The following is a 15,924-nucleotide window of genomic DNA, read 5'->3' as shown; positions in this document are numbered from 1 at the left end:
ATGTCGGAGAATAGCGTCAAATGGGCTTCGATGTTTTCCCGCTCTCCCAACTCCATTCTCGACCTAGCTTCGTATCGCTGTGAGAGCAGCTACAGCGTGGAGATTTTATCGATCGACCCTCTCGTTATATATCTTAATAACTTCCTTAACGATGCAGAAATTCGACATCTACTGAACTTGGGGTATGATCTCTACAAACTCGACGCTATTTGTGTACGGGAGAAGCTAATGTTGCCAAACAGCAATGGCAGATTCGGCCAGTCTAGAGTCAACTACAACAGTGAAGACCACGTGAATCTAACAGTCCGCCGCTCACAGACCGCTTTAGACCAGTGCTAATGCGCCTCTAGAGTGTAAGTGACGCAGTATTTTTGAACTCGGGGTGATGCTAACAAGAATCCAGCCTGTAAGTAACCTTTGGCAGCTAACTGACAGTCTCTACACAAACGATGCTAGCCCTTTACCTCTATAGCAAGTAGGTGGTAACCACCGCCCGCTCAACACCTTACTACCGTGGCACTAACAATATGTTAGGGAGTAAGTCTCTCCCAAGAGAAAACAGAGTGCTTATCTTCAGACACTCACGCGTTTACTCTTATCAGCCTGTGAGTGTGCACTTATTCCGTTCCCAAGACTTAATATAGGTGCTGATAGGGATTTTAAAGAGTGTGAGTTTTGACCAGCAGTATATTGTTACCTGATACACAATCTGAACTCACGTACTCGTGTTACTCTGCATTAGGCCGTAAGTAGTGCTCATAGTTTTGGGAGTTTGCAACTATGCATCTGGACGAAGACTAATTTGGCTTCAGCCCGTAAGTAGATCGGACGAGTCATATGCTACTTTGTATAGTTGCTAATGTTCCTGTTACACTCCAGCCTGTGAGTAATTCGTTGAGCGCTATTCTATAATTGCCCATAAGAATATTAACAATTTGTTTCAGCCTGTAAGTAATTTTGTACTAGGCTGGATAATGGTCGTACACAGATGCTAAGTATCCGGCCGAATCTTAGTCTGTAAGTTCGTTCATATTTCACTACAGGCATCCAAAGCAGGTACTAATATTAATCTAATCAGCCCGTAAGTGATGTTATCCATGCACTTAAGCCCTGCTACTAGCATGCTTGGTAACATGTTGAATAGAAAGTAAGCTATTGCTGGAGCGCCAGATTCATGGCAGAGTCAAAGTTAATATGAAGTAGGAGTATGAGCCAGACTATTAGATACGTAGTCTATAATGATGAATGGAGGAATAAAGTTGGATCTTGTCTGTACTACTGGGGTGGGAAACTGACCTCGGCTAGGTTTTTGATCCCAGAAGGGTTTTCCCTAGTCCTTGTGTGAATACAGAGGTCTGAGCTTTTAATCTATTTCAAATGCTGCTTCTAGTGAAACCATCTTGACCATGTTCTATGCTGTATCCAACCGTCTAGCATTCTTTATTACGATTTTTACATATGCTTGAAGCGTACGAAGAGAAGTCTGTAGAAGATGACTTTGCTTCTAGTATGAAAGAACTATCATAGGGACATGGGGGTCTTTTCAAGTCTCATTCTGCTCTGAAGTATCAAGGCGTCTCCAGGAACGGTCCCACGACCAAATGTTCAGCCCCACCTTCACCCCAGACTTTACAGGAAGTCCGGCATGATAGACTGCCTCGTGCCCAGTGCCATTCGGATGGAAATTCTCCCAAAACACAGCCGAGCCCACTCTGGGTTTAAAAGTTACCCCTTGGAATCCGTCAATCCCTTCTTTTGTACATTCAATAATATCGCACCACTTTGTATCGTTTGGCCGTTTCAGATACGGGAAGTTGGTCCCGCCACCAGTGCAATCAGCCACGAGGTAGACCATGAAAGTCGTGACACGGTTTCCCTTTAACAAAGTCGGATCCCAGTCGAAGTGATAGTCAAAAAAACCATCGACCTGATATTTCTGTAAGGTGGGAGTTTGCATAACGGTGCTGTTGCCGCGCCAACCCTGGAATCTTTCTGCACGCTTTTCAATGCGGTGGACGACTATGTCGCCGCGATCCAGGTTTGCAGACTCTGAGACCCGCTTATCAGGATCATAACGACTCTCTTCGTGGCCCCCGTAGACCTTGGAGGTCTCGAACTTATCCTCGCTGTCAATAACTGTATTCAGTAGCCGGTCGACAAAGCATTGTGGCGTTTGTTGGAGTACCTGATGCGTAGCAGGTGAGCAATCTCAACATTGCTCACGAACGAATCAATAATGATGACCAGCGGATCCCTTGAGAAAATCTGTACTTCATATTGCTGCTTGTCAACGGCGAAACTTGGTCGCAGCAGTGCCCATGTGTTCACGGCGCTGTTGTAGACCAATAACGCCGAATTGCTGAAATTGACCCAATGACTGACAAGGCTCAGCCCGGCAATAGCGACAGCTGCAGCGACATAAAAGGCGTGGGGGTAGCTAAGGGTTTTTGGCAGAGACATTCTGAGATTTCGGTGATGTCGAGGCTAGGGCCTGGTTGGCTGTCCGGGAGGCTCTCAAAAGAGATCATGAAGGCTATGGGAGGTAGACACAATCGAAATGGGTTCAGAGGCTCTACGCCCTAAACTGCAGCAGTCATCATTTAGCGCATATATGGACGCTAGCAAGCTGCACATGCACGAGGAGATGATTGAAGCGAGTACCAGGTCACATTCTACTGACTAGTTCTCGGAGCACACGCCCCCCTCCATTCATCGCCGACAAGCCCGCCACGGCTCCCGTCCCCGCAGACGCCGCCACTCCCTCTTCCAAGACACAGACGCCCATGCCTCCACCCACGCCCAGAAGTTCAAGGGTGCCCCCTGTTACTCCACCTTTTCACCACCTCCGGCCGAAGCTAATCTGCCTCAAGGATAAGCCGGCCCCCCACGTTGGCTGCTTAACATGCGAGAAAGGCCTTGTACGGGTCGCCTAAAGATTACTTAGCATTTATAAATTTCAACCACATATTTCTTAGCTATATCTTACCTAACATTTTCGACGCTTTGTATATTTACAGACAGCCGTAGTCAAGAACACCCGATTATGACATCTGCTAGGCCCTTAAAATTAGTACCGCTAATAGACATCTACTAAAAGGCTTAATAAAATACCCAATGGATTTAAATGTGAAAGAGGCTTATTATAGTCCAAGTAGACTAAGTATATCACTTATTAAATGAAATAATTGTTGTTGTACTTTAAGAGGCAATGTCCTAAAACGGCTACCACGAGGAAGTGACCTGGGTACGTTTACTTGCAGGGGTTTCTATATATATATGCACGAATACATACTTCGCTCCCGCTGATTCTTGTCTCTAATTCTTCAAATCATACACAACACTTGTCACCAGCTTTCCTCCCTCTCGCAGCTTGTTTATTGGCAATTTCCACCCAGTGACCGTACAACGTATTTTTATTATGACACTTCTTCCTTTCGACGCAAAACGGAGCATCGTGGAAATGAACCACAGCATCCAAGATTTCGAGAGATCCTGCGTACGACGGGCCATAGTGTCTCCGCGGTGGCTGCCCGACAGCAACAGCGTGTTTTGGTATAGACGGGAGACTGAAATAGGGCAGTTTCAGTTCATCTTGGTCGACTGCGACAAAGGACTTCGTCGTATGGCTTTTGATCATGCTGGGCTCGCCTCTGAGCTTGGCAAATACACACTGGAGCACATCGGTCCTTACAGCTTGCCCTTTTGGTGGATTAACGTGGCGGCGGACTGTACCTGGGTTCGCTTTCAATTCAATGGGAAAACTTGGCAGTACACACGAAGCGGGAAACTGGAGGATTGGGAGGGAATTTTTGACACTGGCGGATTCGACCACGGCTGCAAGGAAATCCCTTCACCATTCTCGCGGGAGTCGAGCACTGTCACTCTCACAAACCACACTGCTAATCTCATTGACTACTTTTGGATTAGCAACTCGGGCGATGCTCGATACTATGGGTCGCTACGGCCGGACCAGACTAAAACTCTGACCGCCTACGTCGGCCATATATGGCGCCTGGAGTTGCCAGACTCTGAAAAGCGCGTGTCGTTCGACGTGAAAAGCCAGCCCTCGACTGCTATGGTTGAACAGTCTCCTCTTGGACTTATCCTCATCTGGGGAACGGCCTTATCGAGCCAAAATTCGGGAACTATCTCGGCGGGAGAAGCTTCGAGCACCAGGACGAAGCCTTTCGTGCGCGACTTCAACGTCTGGGTTCACGACTCGGAAGGTACAGAGAAGCAAATTTCTTTCCAAGGCGTCGCTGGCGACGAGTTTAAGGACGTCTATACGTCTCCGGATGAGCGTCACGTTGTGGTGTGGCAGTGCAAACCAGCATCTAAACACTTGGTCCATTTAGTAGAATCGTCGCCAAAGGACCAGTTCCGACCCAAGTTGATCAGCGAAGAGTATCTCAGGCCTGGGGATAACGTGGAGGTAAAGAGGCCCCGTCTTTTCGACCTGGTGGACGGTAGCGAGACCTTTGTCGACGATGCCTTGTTTCAGAACCCATATGCTCTGACCAATGTTGGCTGGTCAGATGACGGTCAGAAGTATCGGTTCATATTCAATGAGCGTGGCCACCAACACCTGCGACTGCTAGAGATAGCAATGGACGGTGCTGTCGCGGTCCTAGTAGAGGAGAGCAGCAAAACGTTTGTCGACTACGCCAACAAGTTGTTTTACAAGCTTCTGCCATCGACAAACGAACTTCTGTGGGCGAGTGAGCGAGATGGCTGGAATCATCTCTATCTATTCAACCTCATTGATGGCACTCTGAAGAACCAGGTTACCAAGGGATCCTGGATGATGCATTCTGTTGAGTGTGTTGACGAGAACCAACGTCAAGTATGGTTTCGAGGTGTCGGGATAGTACCAACGCAGGACCCGTACCATATGCACTTGGCATGCGTTGCTTTTGACGGATCTGGTCTTCGTGTGGTAACGAGAGGAGATGGCACGCACACGTGGATCTGGGGACCCGATAAGCGCTTTTTAATAGACAGCTGGTCGCGGGTTGATCTGTTGCCACGGGCTGTTGTTCGAGCAGCCAAGACAGGGAAAGAAGTCGTCTTCTTGCACAAAGAACAGGTCGACCCGGCTCTGGAGACAAAATGGACGCCCCCTGAAAGATTTTTCGCACCCGGACGCGACGGAAAGACTAGTATTTATGGCATCATGATCCGCCCAAGAGACTTTGACAGCTTGAAAAGGTATCCGGTGCTTGAACGCATTTACGCCGGCCCCCAAAGTTTCTACACGCCCAAGGCATTCCAAGACCTGACGGAGTATCGCAGAGTCGCTGACCAGGGGTACGTGTTGGTGTGCGTTGACGGCATGGGCACAAATTGGCGGTCAAAAGCTTTCCACGACATTTGCTACAAGAATTTGAAGGATGCCGGGTTTGAAGATCGCATTGCATGGATGCGAGCCGCTGCCGAATCACGGTCTTGGATGGACTTGTCCCGCGTCGGCTGCTACGGAAGCTCGGCCGGGGGCCAAAACGCAGCGGCAGCCGTAATCCATCACAGTAGCTTCTATAAGGCAGCATCAGCATCAGCGGGATGCCACGACAATCGCATGGATAAGCTATGGTGGAACGAGCTATGGATGGGGTACCCAGTTGATGCTAGCTATGAGGGCTGCTCTAACATAACGCATGCGCATAAGCTGGGGGGATCCTTGATGTTGGCGGTTGGTGAGCTGGATACAAATGTTGATCCGTCGTCGACGTTGCGCCTGGCGCATGCCCTCATCGAAGCTGGCAAAGACTTTGACATGGTCTTTGTGCCAGGCGGCACGCACTACGTGAGTGATATGGCTTTCGTGATGCAGAAGCAAGACGCCTTCTTTAGGAAACACTTGCAGAGCGGTTGATTGCTGTGATAGTATTTGCTGATAAGTTGACACATAATTTTACTTTACATTTAGTCAAGGAGTACCTTCAAGCGTGATCAGTTTGCCATCGTAAAGGAAGCTTATTATAACCATCTAGTTAGCTTACCTGTCACACAACAGGATGCACGGACAGTATGGATGACTGAGCAACGATCGGGCAGAAGATCCCCTGTGAATCGGGCAACGAAAGATTCTCGGTTTCTATCTAAATGAAAGACATATATCTCTCTTATATACATGAATAGAGAGACTAAGTGTTGTCGGAGTCTACATATATACCATGATACCAGTCGCCTCTAGCGGAGGTAGCCTCCACTTTTGGCGGCTGGTACGACAACAGGTTATCCGTTAGAGGCGACTGGTATCATGGTATATATGTAGACAAACCTCAGTCTGAACAGACTAGAAAATTCTGCTCTACATGCAACAAGTCTCACTGGGTTGGATTGCCCCTGTGTTCTTTCTGCAAAAAAAAAACACCACCCAGGTGGGGAAGCCGAGTGCTTTGCGAAACACCCGGAGAAACTCGATGAATATCGACGCCGAGTAACGATGGTTTTCAACCAAACAAAGCAAGACCCCTTGGCTTACTCGGGGTTACTTGAGGTTACTTGACTACCCTTCCGTTTTAGGCAAGTCGTTGGGAAACCCCCTGTTCTGTTGAGGCTGTCACACACTACACCTTAGCGAGGAAAACCATGGGCAAAGGAATGCTTCTTTTTTTTTCTATCTAATGAGTGACTGGTCGGCAATTTATACCTGTACTGGTTAATGCTGTTGGCCGTAGGCATCTGAGATATGGCAGGCAGAAGCTGACATGCATGAAGTTATTCCCACCATGAAAAAGCAGTGGTGCCGTGAACGGTTTACGTGAGCGAGTGTTTCTGATGCCTTCACTGCGACAGAGGCCACCACAAGGAGCTAGGCCCGATCAATTTACCTATATCTTTTGCTGCCAGAACCTCTTGCGCTGGACAAATCCTAAGTAATAATGCCTTTAAATCCAATCTTTCAGCGTCGGGGAGTGTAGATCTCCCGTGCGCGCGGGAGTCGACATCCCCACGCAGACGCAGCGAGCGCAGTGAGTGCGACCCGTTGACGCTGGAATTTGGTCCGGATTTGCTTGAGATGGGGGCCCCATTGGAGCTTGCGATGAAGCCAGACTCCGAGGAAGCGGGAGGACTCTGACGGTGCTATCGTGGTGTTGCCAAGGCGGACGCATGTCTGGGGCGGGACACGGGCACGTGTGAAATGCACCAGCTCGCTTTTCGCCGGCTCGAACTCTGCCCCTACAGCGCGCGCCCAGCCTGCGCACGCAGCCCAGGCTACTCCAAGCCTCTCGACGGTTTCGTCTATGGTTTTGCCGAAGGCGAGAATGTTCGAGTCGTCCGCGAAACCGACTAGTATGGTCCCTGCCGTCGCTTCGAGGGCGTCGTAGAGGGGGGCGATGTAGAAGAGGAAGAGGATCGGGGAAAGTGGGGATCCTTGGGGGACACCTGCGTGTATGCTGAGGGGGGCCGATGCGTCGCCGTCGAAGAGTAGGCGTGCTTTTCTGTTGCTAACGAAGCTCCGGATCCAATCTAGGAGCCATTTCGGGATGCCTCTTCCTTTCAAAGCTTGGAGGAGGCAGGTGTGGTCCACCCTGTCGAAAGCACCCTTGAGATCGAGCTGAAGAAGCGACGCGACCCCGCGTCGATCCCACGCCGTGCGCGCCATTTCTGCGACAATATGGACTGCTAATTCTGTAGAACGTCTAGGGCGGTTGCCCATCTGTCCCTCGGGGAGCAGTAGATGTGTCTCTGCGGTGTCGGCGAGCCGCCGTGCGATCGCCGCCTCCATAATCTTGCCCACCGTGCTCAAGAGGGAGATCGGGCGCCAGCTGCCTGCTAGGCTTAGTTGAGCCTGCGTCTTGTTGGGTTTGGGGATGACCACCACGTCTGCGCGGCGGAAGCGCTCTGGGAAATATCCGAGGGCGCAGCTGGAGTTTAGCAATGTAAGGATAGAGATGGCAACTGGTTTACCGCAGGCTTTTAGTAGTCCCAGTGGTAGACCGTCTTCCCCTGCCGCCTTCCATGGTGCGGTCTGCTTGATGATCTGCTCGACCTCCTCGAGGGAGAAGTGGTTGCTGATCATGACCGGCTCGTGAGCGGGGCTCCTAGTAACTTGGGGACCAGCGACCGAGGGTGTCGGGAAGAACCTTTCGGCCAGCACCCTAGTTTTCTCGGCGTGCGTGCGAGCTGGGATCGGGTCGCCTTCGACTCGTGTGAGTTCGGGAAGGCGTAGTGGAGTGGGCGGTTGAGTGCTCCTAAGTCTGGCCCATCGCTCTAGGGCCCAGATACTTTTAGTCTTTGAGGATGTCGCATGCAGGATACTAGCCTAGGTTGTCAAGAGCTGAAAGCTCATTCACGGTGCTGCCTACTGCCTAGCAGGCAGACGCGTCTAGTCGCGCTGCTGCCGTAGGCAGCAGCAACATTACTTTTTCTCTCGGTGTATAAAGGAAAGAAAAACTTCTCACATTCATTTTAGATAGACGACAATGAACATTCTTTTGACTCTTACCCTCTATTTTAACATTCTGCGAGAGAGGAGGCGTCGTGGAGATGCCTCCTCCATGCGCTCCGACACGCCTCGCGAACGACTCGATTCTGCGCCGCTGCGGCGTTGCGTCGCGCTTCCCAGTGGGCCGGGTTTCTGGTTCTTAAGTAGAGCCTTTCGGCATGCTTAGCCGCCCGGGTGGCGTTTTCAACGTCGCGGGTCCACCACTCTTCTCTGCCTCCATCAGCTCGGCCGCGGACCTCGGGCGCGGCGCAAAAGGCGATCTCTGCCAATTGGTTGACTAGCCAGTCGGCATAATCGTCAATTTCTCTGAGGGATTGCGGTGCGGGAGGGGCGATCGAGGGCCTGAGCCGTGTCGTCGCCTCCGCGTGGGCACGTTTGGGGTCGAGTAGACGCCAGTTTATTGGAAGTCCCCGAAGACGTAAGCGGGGCGGAGGCGGCCCGATGTCGAGTTGCAGAAGCTGCGGGATGTGATCCGAGCCAGTGATATCTGCCCTGCCCAGGTACGTCGCTGAGAGGTCCCGCGAGACCCAGGCAAGGTCTATCGTGCTGTCACGTGTACCTGGTCCAGCAAGACGAGTAATTTCGCCCTCAGGCGTGGCGAGGGCGAGATTCCATCGACTCGCCAAATCTAGTATGGCATCGCAGTTGTCCGACGTCCGGTTATGGATGTCCCAGAGCGGGTGGTGGATGTTGAAGTCTCCGACGAAGGCAGCTCTACAGCGAGGCGTGCTCGATGCGAGGCCAGGTAGCGGGCTTCTATCAGGCTCCCTAGCATAGATCGGGGAGTAGACGGAGAAGATTGTGGTGTTGGGCTTGGTGAAGGTGACGCTGCACCAGTCGATGCCTCCGTCGCTGGTCCACGACCCAATGTCGTGCCGTTTGTGAACGTAGAGCGCCGCGCGGCCGGCGGTAAAGACGAGGCGGTAGCTGCTCCTGCTCGGGCATATAGGATAGCCAGTCTTGGCGTTCTTGGCAGGCTCTTGGATTGCAATGACGTCGGCAGCGTGCCGGGCTCGAAGCGCAAGCTTCGTGAGAGCGGGTTGTCTGTTCGTATTCCAATACATCACTGTAATTAGGTAACATTCAGCATTATCCATAGGGGTGTCGGCAACACTCTCTTGAGACACCCTTATCGTTTCAGCGGTCCGTTGGCTGCCAGTAGACGCGGTGAGTGCTGATTGGCCTCGCGCGCGTGCGGCCTTGGTCGAGGGGCGGCCCGGTCCGGCTGAGGCCGGTCGAGGTCGTTTTGGGGCTGGCGGCGGTAGCGGGTCGTCGCTTGGTTTGTCGAGCTCGGGTAGCCAGGGGCGTGGAGTCGGGTCGCGACCGCGGCTTTCGAACCGTCTCGCTCTGAAGGTGTAGGCCTTACGCGCTCTATCCCAATGCTCTTTGGTCTTATTGCAGCGACGGTCCCACGCTGGGTTTGCGCCGCCGCAAAGGGGACACTTATGCGGAGATTGGCCCAACGCGGCCGGGCACTCGTTGTCTGGGTGCGGGTCAGTGCCGCACCGTCCACACGTCGGCTTCGCTTCGCAGTAGCGGGCAAGGTGGCCCATTTGATAGCATCGGAAGCACTGTTTGGGATCGAGCGAGTCGTCGTAGGGTTCTGAGTTGAAAAGCTCGGACTGGAGAAGCAGTCCTTGATCGCAAATCTTGTTGGCCGCGTTTACCCCGTCTACTGTGAGTATGAGGGTCGTCTTCGTCGCTCCGGCGCCCTTTGCTCTACGCGCCCTAAGGCGGATGACTTCAACCTTGTTCTCCGCCGCAATAGCCTTCATTGCGGTCTCGTTGTCTTGGCCCTGTATTGCCTTGATAGGAACTCCTTTTACAACCAGCGTGTAGCCGCCTTGGGAGAGCGTCGCTTGCGGTCCGAAGGCATCTCGTAGCCAGTCTGTCCTAATGCGATACTGTTTAGCATCTTTCTCGAAGGTGATTACCGTATCTCCGCTTCGAAGCACTCGGGCTGCGATCGCAACAATGGCGCCGAGAGCGCGATTGACAGCCTGAACTAAGGGATTTTCCGGTGATCTGCCGGATCGGGTGATTCGCCGTTTTTTTTCTCCCTTGCATTCCAGTAAAGAACTGAGAATAACTCCACGAATACTGTTTGAATTGTTCTAAAATCTCATAAGAGCAATTAGTAATGCTCAAAGATTCCACTCAATATTTTTTGAAGTCATCCAGTCATCGAGGTCGTCTTCTGTTACTCTCCGATCGCGCAAGTCCCCGAAATGCACCCACTATCTCCCGATCACTATCAACAGCTAAAGAGGGCCTTTGAGGACAGGGTATGTGGTTTGAAGTTATCATTGCCTTTTTATTTGCGTTATTATATAGTAGGTTTGGTACCTGCAATGCTATGGTCCGCTCTGGTGTGAACGGAAGAGTAACAATTTCTGCGGCGTGAGCATCCTGACTCCTCACGCGACCCTCAGAAGCCACCCGTCGCTCATTCTGCATTTTCTGGGGCTTTTCCATAGTCAAAATCTTCAGCTCTTGTCAACAGTGCCAATTTACCTCCATATTTTGCTTCACGGCCTCCGTCATCCGTCGTTTTCTCCCAATTTCCGTCTCTCATTGCTTCCTCTTCTGTAGAGCGAAAGCTTTTGCTCCGCCGCCTTCTTCTGTTGCTGAAACTTTCAGGTCTCCTTCTTCAGAGCCTCTTCTTTTTGTTGGGGTCCTTAAGCTGTATTTCTTTAGCGAGTTTGAGCCACTTTTGCAGAGCTAAACACCTCGTCTGCATTCCAATCTGTACAGCAGAAGAGATCATCTTTTGGAGCCTTACCGCCCTGCCTGCGCTGGTGCTTGTGACTACCTGTTCTCTTCTAACTTAAGCTCTCATATAAATCACTTAAAACGCACATTGAGGGCTTTCGAGGGTGCTACTCAGCCTTCGGCTGTTGCGACCAGCATCAACAGAGGTCTTCTCGACTACTTCCTGAAATGCGTTCCAAAACACAGTCTAGAGCTTCATTTTCAACGATTTAATTAACCTTTTTTATTTGTCTGTACAATGAAGAAGATTATACATATACGCTGCTGAGAGGCTGAATAACGATGCATCAAGGGTTGCAGCCGATGAGTGGAATGAGGAGGAAACACCACAACGATCATCTGGTGCCCGTCACACCACTCCATAAAATCCATACTAAAATGTTTAAGTGGCCATCGGTAACCAAAAGGCGAAAAGCACGACCGTTTCGAGCTTCGCCTTAGTAAACCGGTCCAACGTACTGACGAGCTGCTCTTTTCCAAAATTGTGATTCATCCACCTCGTTTTTGGCGTGTTAAAAAATATTCATTGACGACTTGATTCACGTTTCACCAACCAAAGTCCAGGGTTTGTGCTGGCTTGTCTTGGTGGATGAGAAATGGGGGCAGCGATGCCATCTCTTGACTGACGCACATCTTGAACGTAATGGAGGATGGGTTGCCATTTATTAATACGCCGAGCAATTTTGCCTTGTTTTCTTCTAATAAGAGGAATAAAATGTTCGTTCAAATGCTCGTAAGGAATAGAAAGCCCTTTTCATCCATGTTATACGTGTTTTAGGGCAGGGTGTCGAGTTTCTCAATTTTCGTGCGCGTCTTTCCTTGTCAGGTGTGAAAGAGGAGCCTCGCGCACTGAAGTTCAAGCTAAAAATAAACCTTACATTCAGATACATAGGTAGGTTCTTTTCAGAAGATGCTCGTAGCGTCGAATCACGTTCAATCTGGCTCATTACGGGTGCTTAGAATGAGGTTATCTAGGTCGCCCTTCCAACCCCCATTTTTGGCAGTATCCTGAGCCAATTTCTGCGCTATGGATATAATAGGAGAATCCCACATGATTAAAGCCCACGATGAAAGTCAATAATGTTCTGTTTTGCTGTGTTGGCCGAAATGACTTACACAATCTGTCGGAATCCTATTTTGGCCGTTGCTTCGTTTGATGTCAGCACCGCAGCGCATTGCCCCCTAGATAAAACTTCTAAATATATCCTAGACTTTCCCTGCTTCTGACGATTCAGGCACTCAAAGGATACGTCAATTGGCACCGTGGCTGTTGAGCTATCGTCGATTGATGTTGAGCGTGCGAAGTCGCCACAATCCGGCAAATCGCCAGATCCGGCAGATCATCGGAAAATCCCTTATTTCCGGGGGGCGGCGTTGTTTTAGCTCTTGAGTAATGCCGCTGCCGCGGACCACCACTTCCCTGTCGAAGCGAGCAGGGACCGGTTTCTCCGCGGGTACCTGGTGTTGGCGAGTAGTGTGCGCGCCGGCTGCAATCTCCGCCCAAGTCTTCTTCATAGTCTTGCCTCCCATTGCTGCTTCTACCGCTTCCTTGACTGTTGCCGAGAGTTCTGCTTTCGTGGTGGTGAATTTATCCGAGGTTTGGCCACGTGGTGCGTGCGCCACGCGGTCGGCACGTAAAAGCTTTTGGATGGCCTCCCAGACGCCTTGGAAGGTCTCCCGCTGCACCAGGCTGGCGATATTTCGGTAGGCTTCTCGCACGTGTTCCTCGAGCTGGTCTCGGTCCGTAGGAGGGTGGGGATCAGCATGCTGTGTCGTTGTGAACGCTCCCTGGCCGGCGTTGGGGTGGTGCATACTCTGCGCCAATCCTTTCGTGCCGCCGTCGATCGCCATCGGCACCTCGTCCACCCCCCCGACGCTCTGGGCGCGGCGCGCCATCGCGGCGAGGGCGAATCGAGTGCGTAGATTTTGATGGAAGTGTTTAAACTGATTTTAGGGTGTGCGTTGGCCCTCCTGTTTCGGGTGAGGCCTGGTCTGGAGCGTTTTTTCCCAGTGCATGGCTGGTTTTTCGAACTTTTCGTTCCAACCATCACTTTCCCAGCCATTTCTCCTGGCCAGAAAAAGGTAGTTATCTGTAGTTATCCTAGAATTTTGAGTCTTCTCCATTTCAGCCATACTAGGATCAGCGATATGACCACCATCGTGTCTCCTGGCGACGGCCAGACACAAACATCGCATGCTCTGTTCGACCCTGAGCCTCACTACGGCGATGGCGACAATGATGCCTTATACAATCTGTTTGCGACATGGCCAGAAAACTACTTCAGCAGTCTGCCGAAGCCGCATGGCAATCGCGGCGTCGATGAACCGTATTGGGCATTGCGGCAGTCACGAATATTCTTGGACGACTGTTTCCGCGGCGGCGGCGCCAGGCGGCTATTTACCCCAGTGATTCCAGACCCCGACAAGCTTGAGAGAGCGCGCTTGCGAGAGCAGATGAAATCGAAAGACACCGACAATTACATCGGTAGCACTGTTCGCTTCCAGTCCGCCTTGTATTTCGCTCAAGAGCAAGCAAAATCTGACGCAAAGTTGGCTCTCGAACTGGCCAAGCATTGCCAGAGGCTTGGTCCATGGCGCGTTGATTCAGGCGTTCTCGACCCGTCGACATCGCCACTTCAGGTCCAGGTTTGAACAACCTTCGGCGACGGCAGTCAAGCCCATTTCTACGTTGCCTTAAACGCTAGGTGTTGTCCGCACCTGCGGACTGGAAAGGATGAGACAACGATCTATTGATGCCTGTCTATCTAGCTACAGATGTGATGATGATCTGAGTCTATATAGACTCAGGCGATGGAGTCGCCGTATCCATGGAACCTTCTAGATCCGGCTGGAGTCCTCCAACACTAGGCTTGGCAGAGGATCTCGGCGCTTGGCTTGGCAGAGGATCTCGGCGCTTGTCGCTGAAGAAGCGCCCGAGGGATTGGTCCTTTGCCGAATGGTTGTGAATGAACCAATGTTGTGTTAGAGTCCTTTGTTATCGAAATCTGGATCCAGTCGCACTTTTTCAGGAGCGAGTTCACTCTTCACGGAAACCGACCTATCGTTCCCCAATGGCGGGAAGAGGCAGTCGGCTTTTTCAGATCCCTAACATCATGGAGCATTCCATGGCCGGGGAACACAAATGCAATCTCTAAACGGTTACATGAAGTATTGAAGTGGCATAAAATACTACGTCACACCTTGCACTTTAGGGCAGTGGTGCAAGATGTACAACCAGCCGAAGGCTGCGAGTCTGTGGGCCGGTCAAGAGGAAGTCCCTCTCCACTGATAGAATCGGCATAGCCTTCCTGCCATCGGCGGTGGTCAGGAATACCGGTCCGCTATACTTGTCAAACTCAATCATTATAGCATATGGCTGGTCTCGGAATGGGTCAACTCCAGGCGCCCAGGCAATGTCGTACACTGCGCCGCGAGCACCATTGCAGAGGCCAACTTATTGCCAGAGGTTGGACGTCAGCGTCAGACGGGCGCCAATGCATACATGGACCTGTTTCGCAAGGTTGCCCGCCTTGTCGTCACGAGCAGCAGCCGCGGCGAGCATCGAACCCCTAAATAAGTAGACCTAGGGGTTAGGTATTATTTATTCAAGTAAGGCGTGAAAAGGCATTGCGTGAATGAAGCCCACGTAAAGCACATTTCTAGTACCTAATCAAACCAGGGAAAGGGGGCTGCTAGCTGGGTCCTACTTTTTAAGAGCCGTTGTCGTCCAGTTGTTGCACGTTTTGCAGCCGTCTATATAAATATTAGGCCAATCACAACCCGGAAACTTATTGACCCCTGTCTGCACCAAAGCCTCATTATTGGGAAAACTTATGGATTAATGTAGAGTCAGCCTTCGGCTGAATTAATATGATAATTTATAAACAGTTGAGCAACGACGACAGAGACTGTCAGCGGCACGGCTGACAGCACAGAGGAAGTGAAAGGGGCATAAAAGAGGTAAAAACAGTGATGCATGTCTCTTCTAACTACAGGGACATAAGGGAAGTCCTATATAGGTACAGATACCCTTTATGGCCCCTTATTTGGGTGCTTCGGAGAGTCCCACTACATGTCTCAGCCTTCTGAGCTGTATCAGACTACAGGGGGCGTCAGGGGGTCACCGCAGTGACCCTCCTGACCCTGTGGCTTGTGCCCTGACTTGGCTGACCCCCTGATGTGTGGTTTTATTGCCTCTTCCGTCAACAGAGACAGTAATCTGATAGCCACTAGTCCAAACCTCCGCGGAAGAACGTTGCGTTCCGAATATTAATCCGTCCCATGCTATTGCCCTTTTGATCGGTGATTGGTTTACGTATGTATATCCCTGTAAGAAATGTACATTGCTGGCACCTGGCCCCTCTAAAGGGATAGCGTCTTTCGCTCGCCGAGGAGCGTTACCCCGCTTTCCTTCCAACAAGAGCTCCTTTCAAATCCAGTCTACGTATACCCATCTCAACTTGACACGCCCTACGTGCCGACCAGCATCATGGCCACCGGGACAACAGAGCAGTGGCATTGTTGCTATTGCTCGGCATACTTTCTATCCAGAGACTCGTTAGAGATACACCTCGATGAATATCGGGTAAGATACTTTGAATATTACAACAAGCTAGTCTAACTTGTCGAAGGAGAGAGCGAAAGAACGAGCAAAGGAGTATGAGGACTGCCGCATCCATGCAAATATCGGCGCCGCCGCG

At 51.2% G+C, this 15,924-nt stretch overlaps 6 protein-coding genes across 6 annotated transcripts; 2 read left to right on the top strand and 4 right to left on the bottom strand.

The window, feature by feature from the left end:
* Nucleotides 1-1,368: 1,368 nt before the first annotated feature.
* HRG_01342 (uncharacterized protein) lies at nt 1,369-2,460 on the bottom strand (the record flags this gene model as incomplete). The annotated part of the gene is made up of 2 exons (XM_044859813.1): nt 1,369-1,386; nt 2,383-2,460. The coding sequence occupies 2 exons, from the start codon at nt 2,458-2,460 to the stop codon at nt 1,369-1,371; spliced, it is 96 nt and encodes a 31-aa protein (XP_044726213.1).
* A 958-nt stretch (nt 2,461-3,418) lies between these two features.
* Nucleotides 3,419-4,818, top strand: HRG_01341 (VHL beta domain-containing protein; the record flags this gene model as incomplete). Its single annotated transcript, XM_044859812.1, has 2 exons — nt 3,419-4,718; nt 4,784-4,818. 2 exons carry the CDS (start codon nt 3,419-3,421, stop codon nt 4,816-4,818), a joined length of 1,335 nt encoding a protein of 444 aa, XP_044726212.1.
* A 2,086-nt stretch (nt 4,819-6,904) lies between these two features.
* HRG_01340 (reverse transcriptase (RNA-dependent DNA polymerase) domain-containing protein) lies at nt 6,905-8,026 on the bottom strand (the record flags this gene model as incomplete). Its single annotated transcript, XM_044859811.1, has 3 exons — nt 6,905-7,200; nt 7,258-7,830; nt 7,915-8,026. The coding sequence occupies 3 exons, from the start codon at nt 8,024-8,026 to the stop codon at nt 6,905-6,907; spliced, it is 981 nt and encodes a 326-aa protein (XP_044726211.1).
* Nucleotides 8,027-8,460: 434 nt separating this feature from the next.
* On the bottom strand, nt 8,461-10,227 carry HRG_01339 (endonuclease-reverse transcriptase domain-containing protein; the record flags this gene model as incomplete). The annotated part of the gene is made up of 2 exons (XM_044859810.1): nt 8,461-9,518; nt 9,819-10,227. The coding sequence occupies 2 exons, from the start codon at nt 10,225-10,227 to the stop codon at nt 8,461-8,463; spliced, it is 1,467 nt and encodes a 488-aa protein (XP_044726210.1).
* A 2,272-nt stretch (nt 10,228-12,499) lies between these two features.
* HRG_01338 (uncharacterized protein) lies at nt 12,500-13,120 on the bottom strand (the record flags this gene model as incomplete). The annotated part of the gene is made up of 1 exon (XM_044859809.1): nt 12,500-13,120. The coding sequence occupies one exon, from the start codon at nt 13,118-13,120 to the stop codon at nt 12,500-12,502; it is 621 nt and encodes a 206-aa protein (XP_044726209.1).
* Nucleotides 13,121-13,372: 252 nt separating this feature from the next.
* Nucleotides 13,373-13,876, top strand: HRG_01337 (uncharacterized protein; the record flags this gene model as incomplete). Its single annotated transcript, XM_044859808.1, has 1 exon — nt 13,373-13,876. The coding sequence occupies one exon, from the start codon at nt 13,373-13,375 to the stop codon at nt 13,874-13,876; it is 504 nt and encodes a 167-aa protein (XP_044726208.1).
* Between the last annotated feature and the right edge of the window lie 2,048 nt (nt 13,877-15,924).

Source organism: Hirsutella rhossiliensis, assembly GCF_020360975.1.
Source record: "Hirsutella rhossiliensis strain HR02 chromosome Unknown scaffold00001, whole genome shotgun sequence".
NCBI lineage: Eukaryota > Fungi > Ascomycota > Sordariomycetes > Hypocreales > Ophiocordycipitaceae > Hirsutella > Hirsutella rhossiliensis.
The sequence above is the reverse complement of the archived record's forward strand: the minus strand, read 5'-3'. Positions and strand labels throughout refer to the sequence as shown.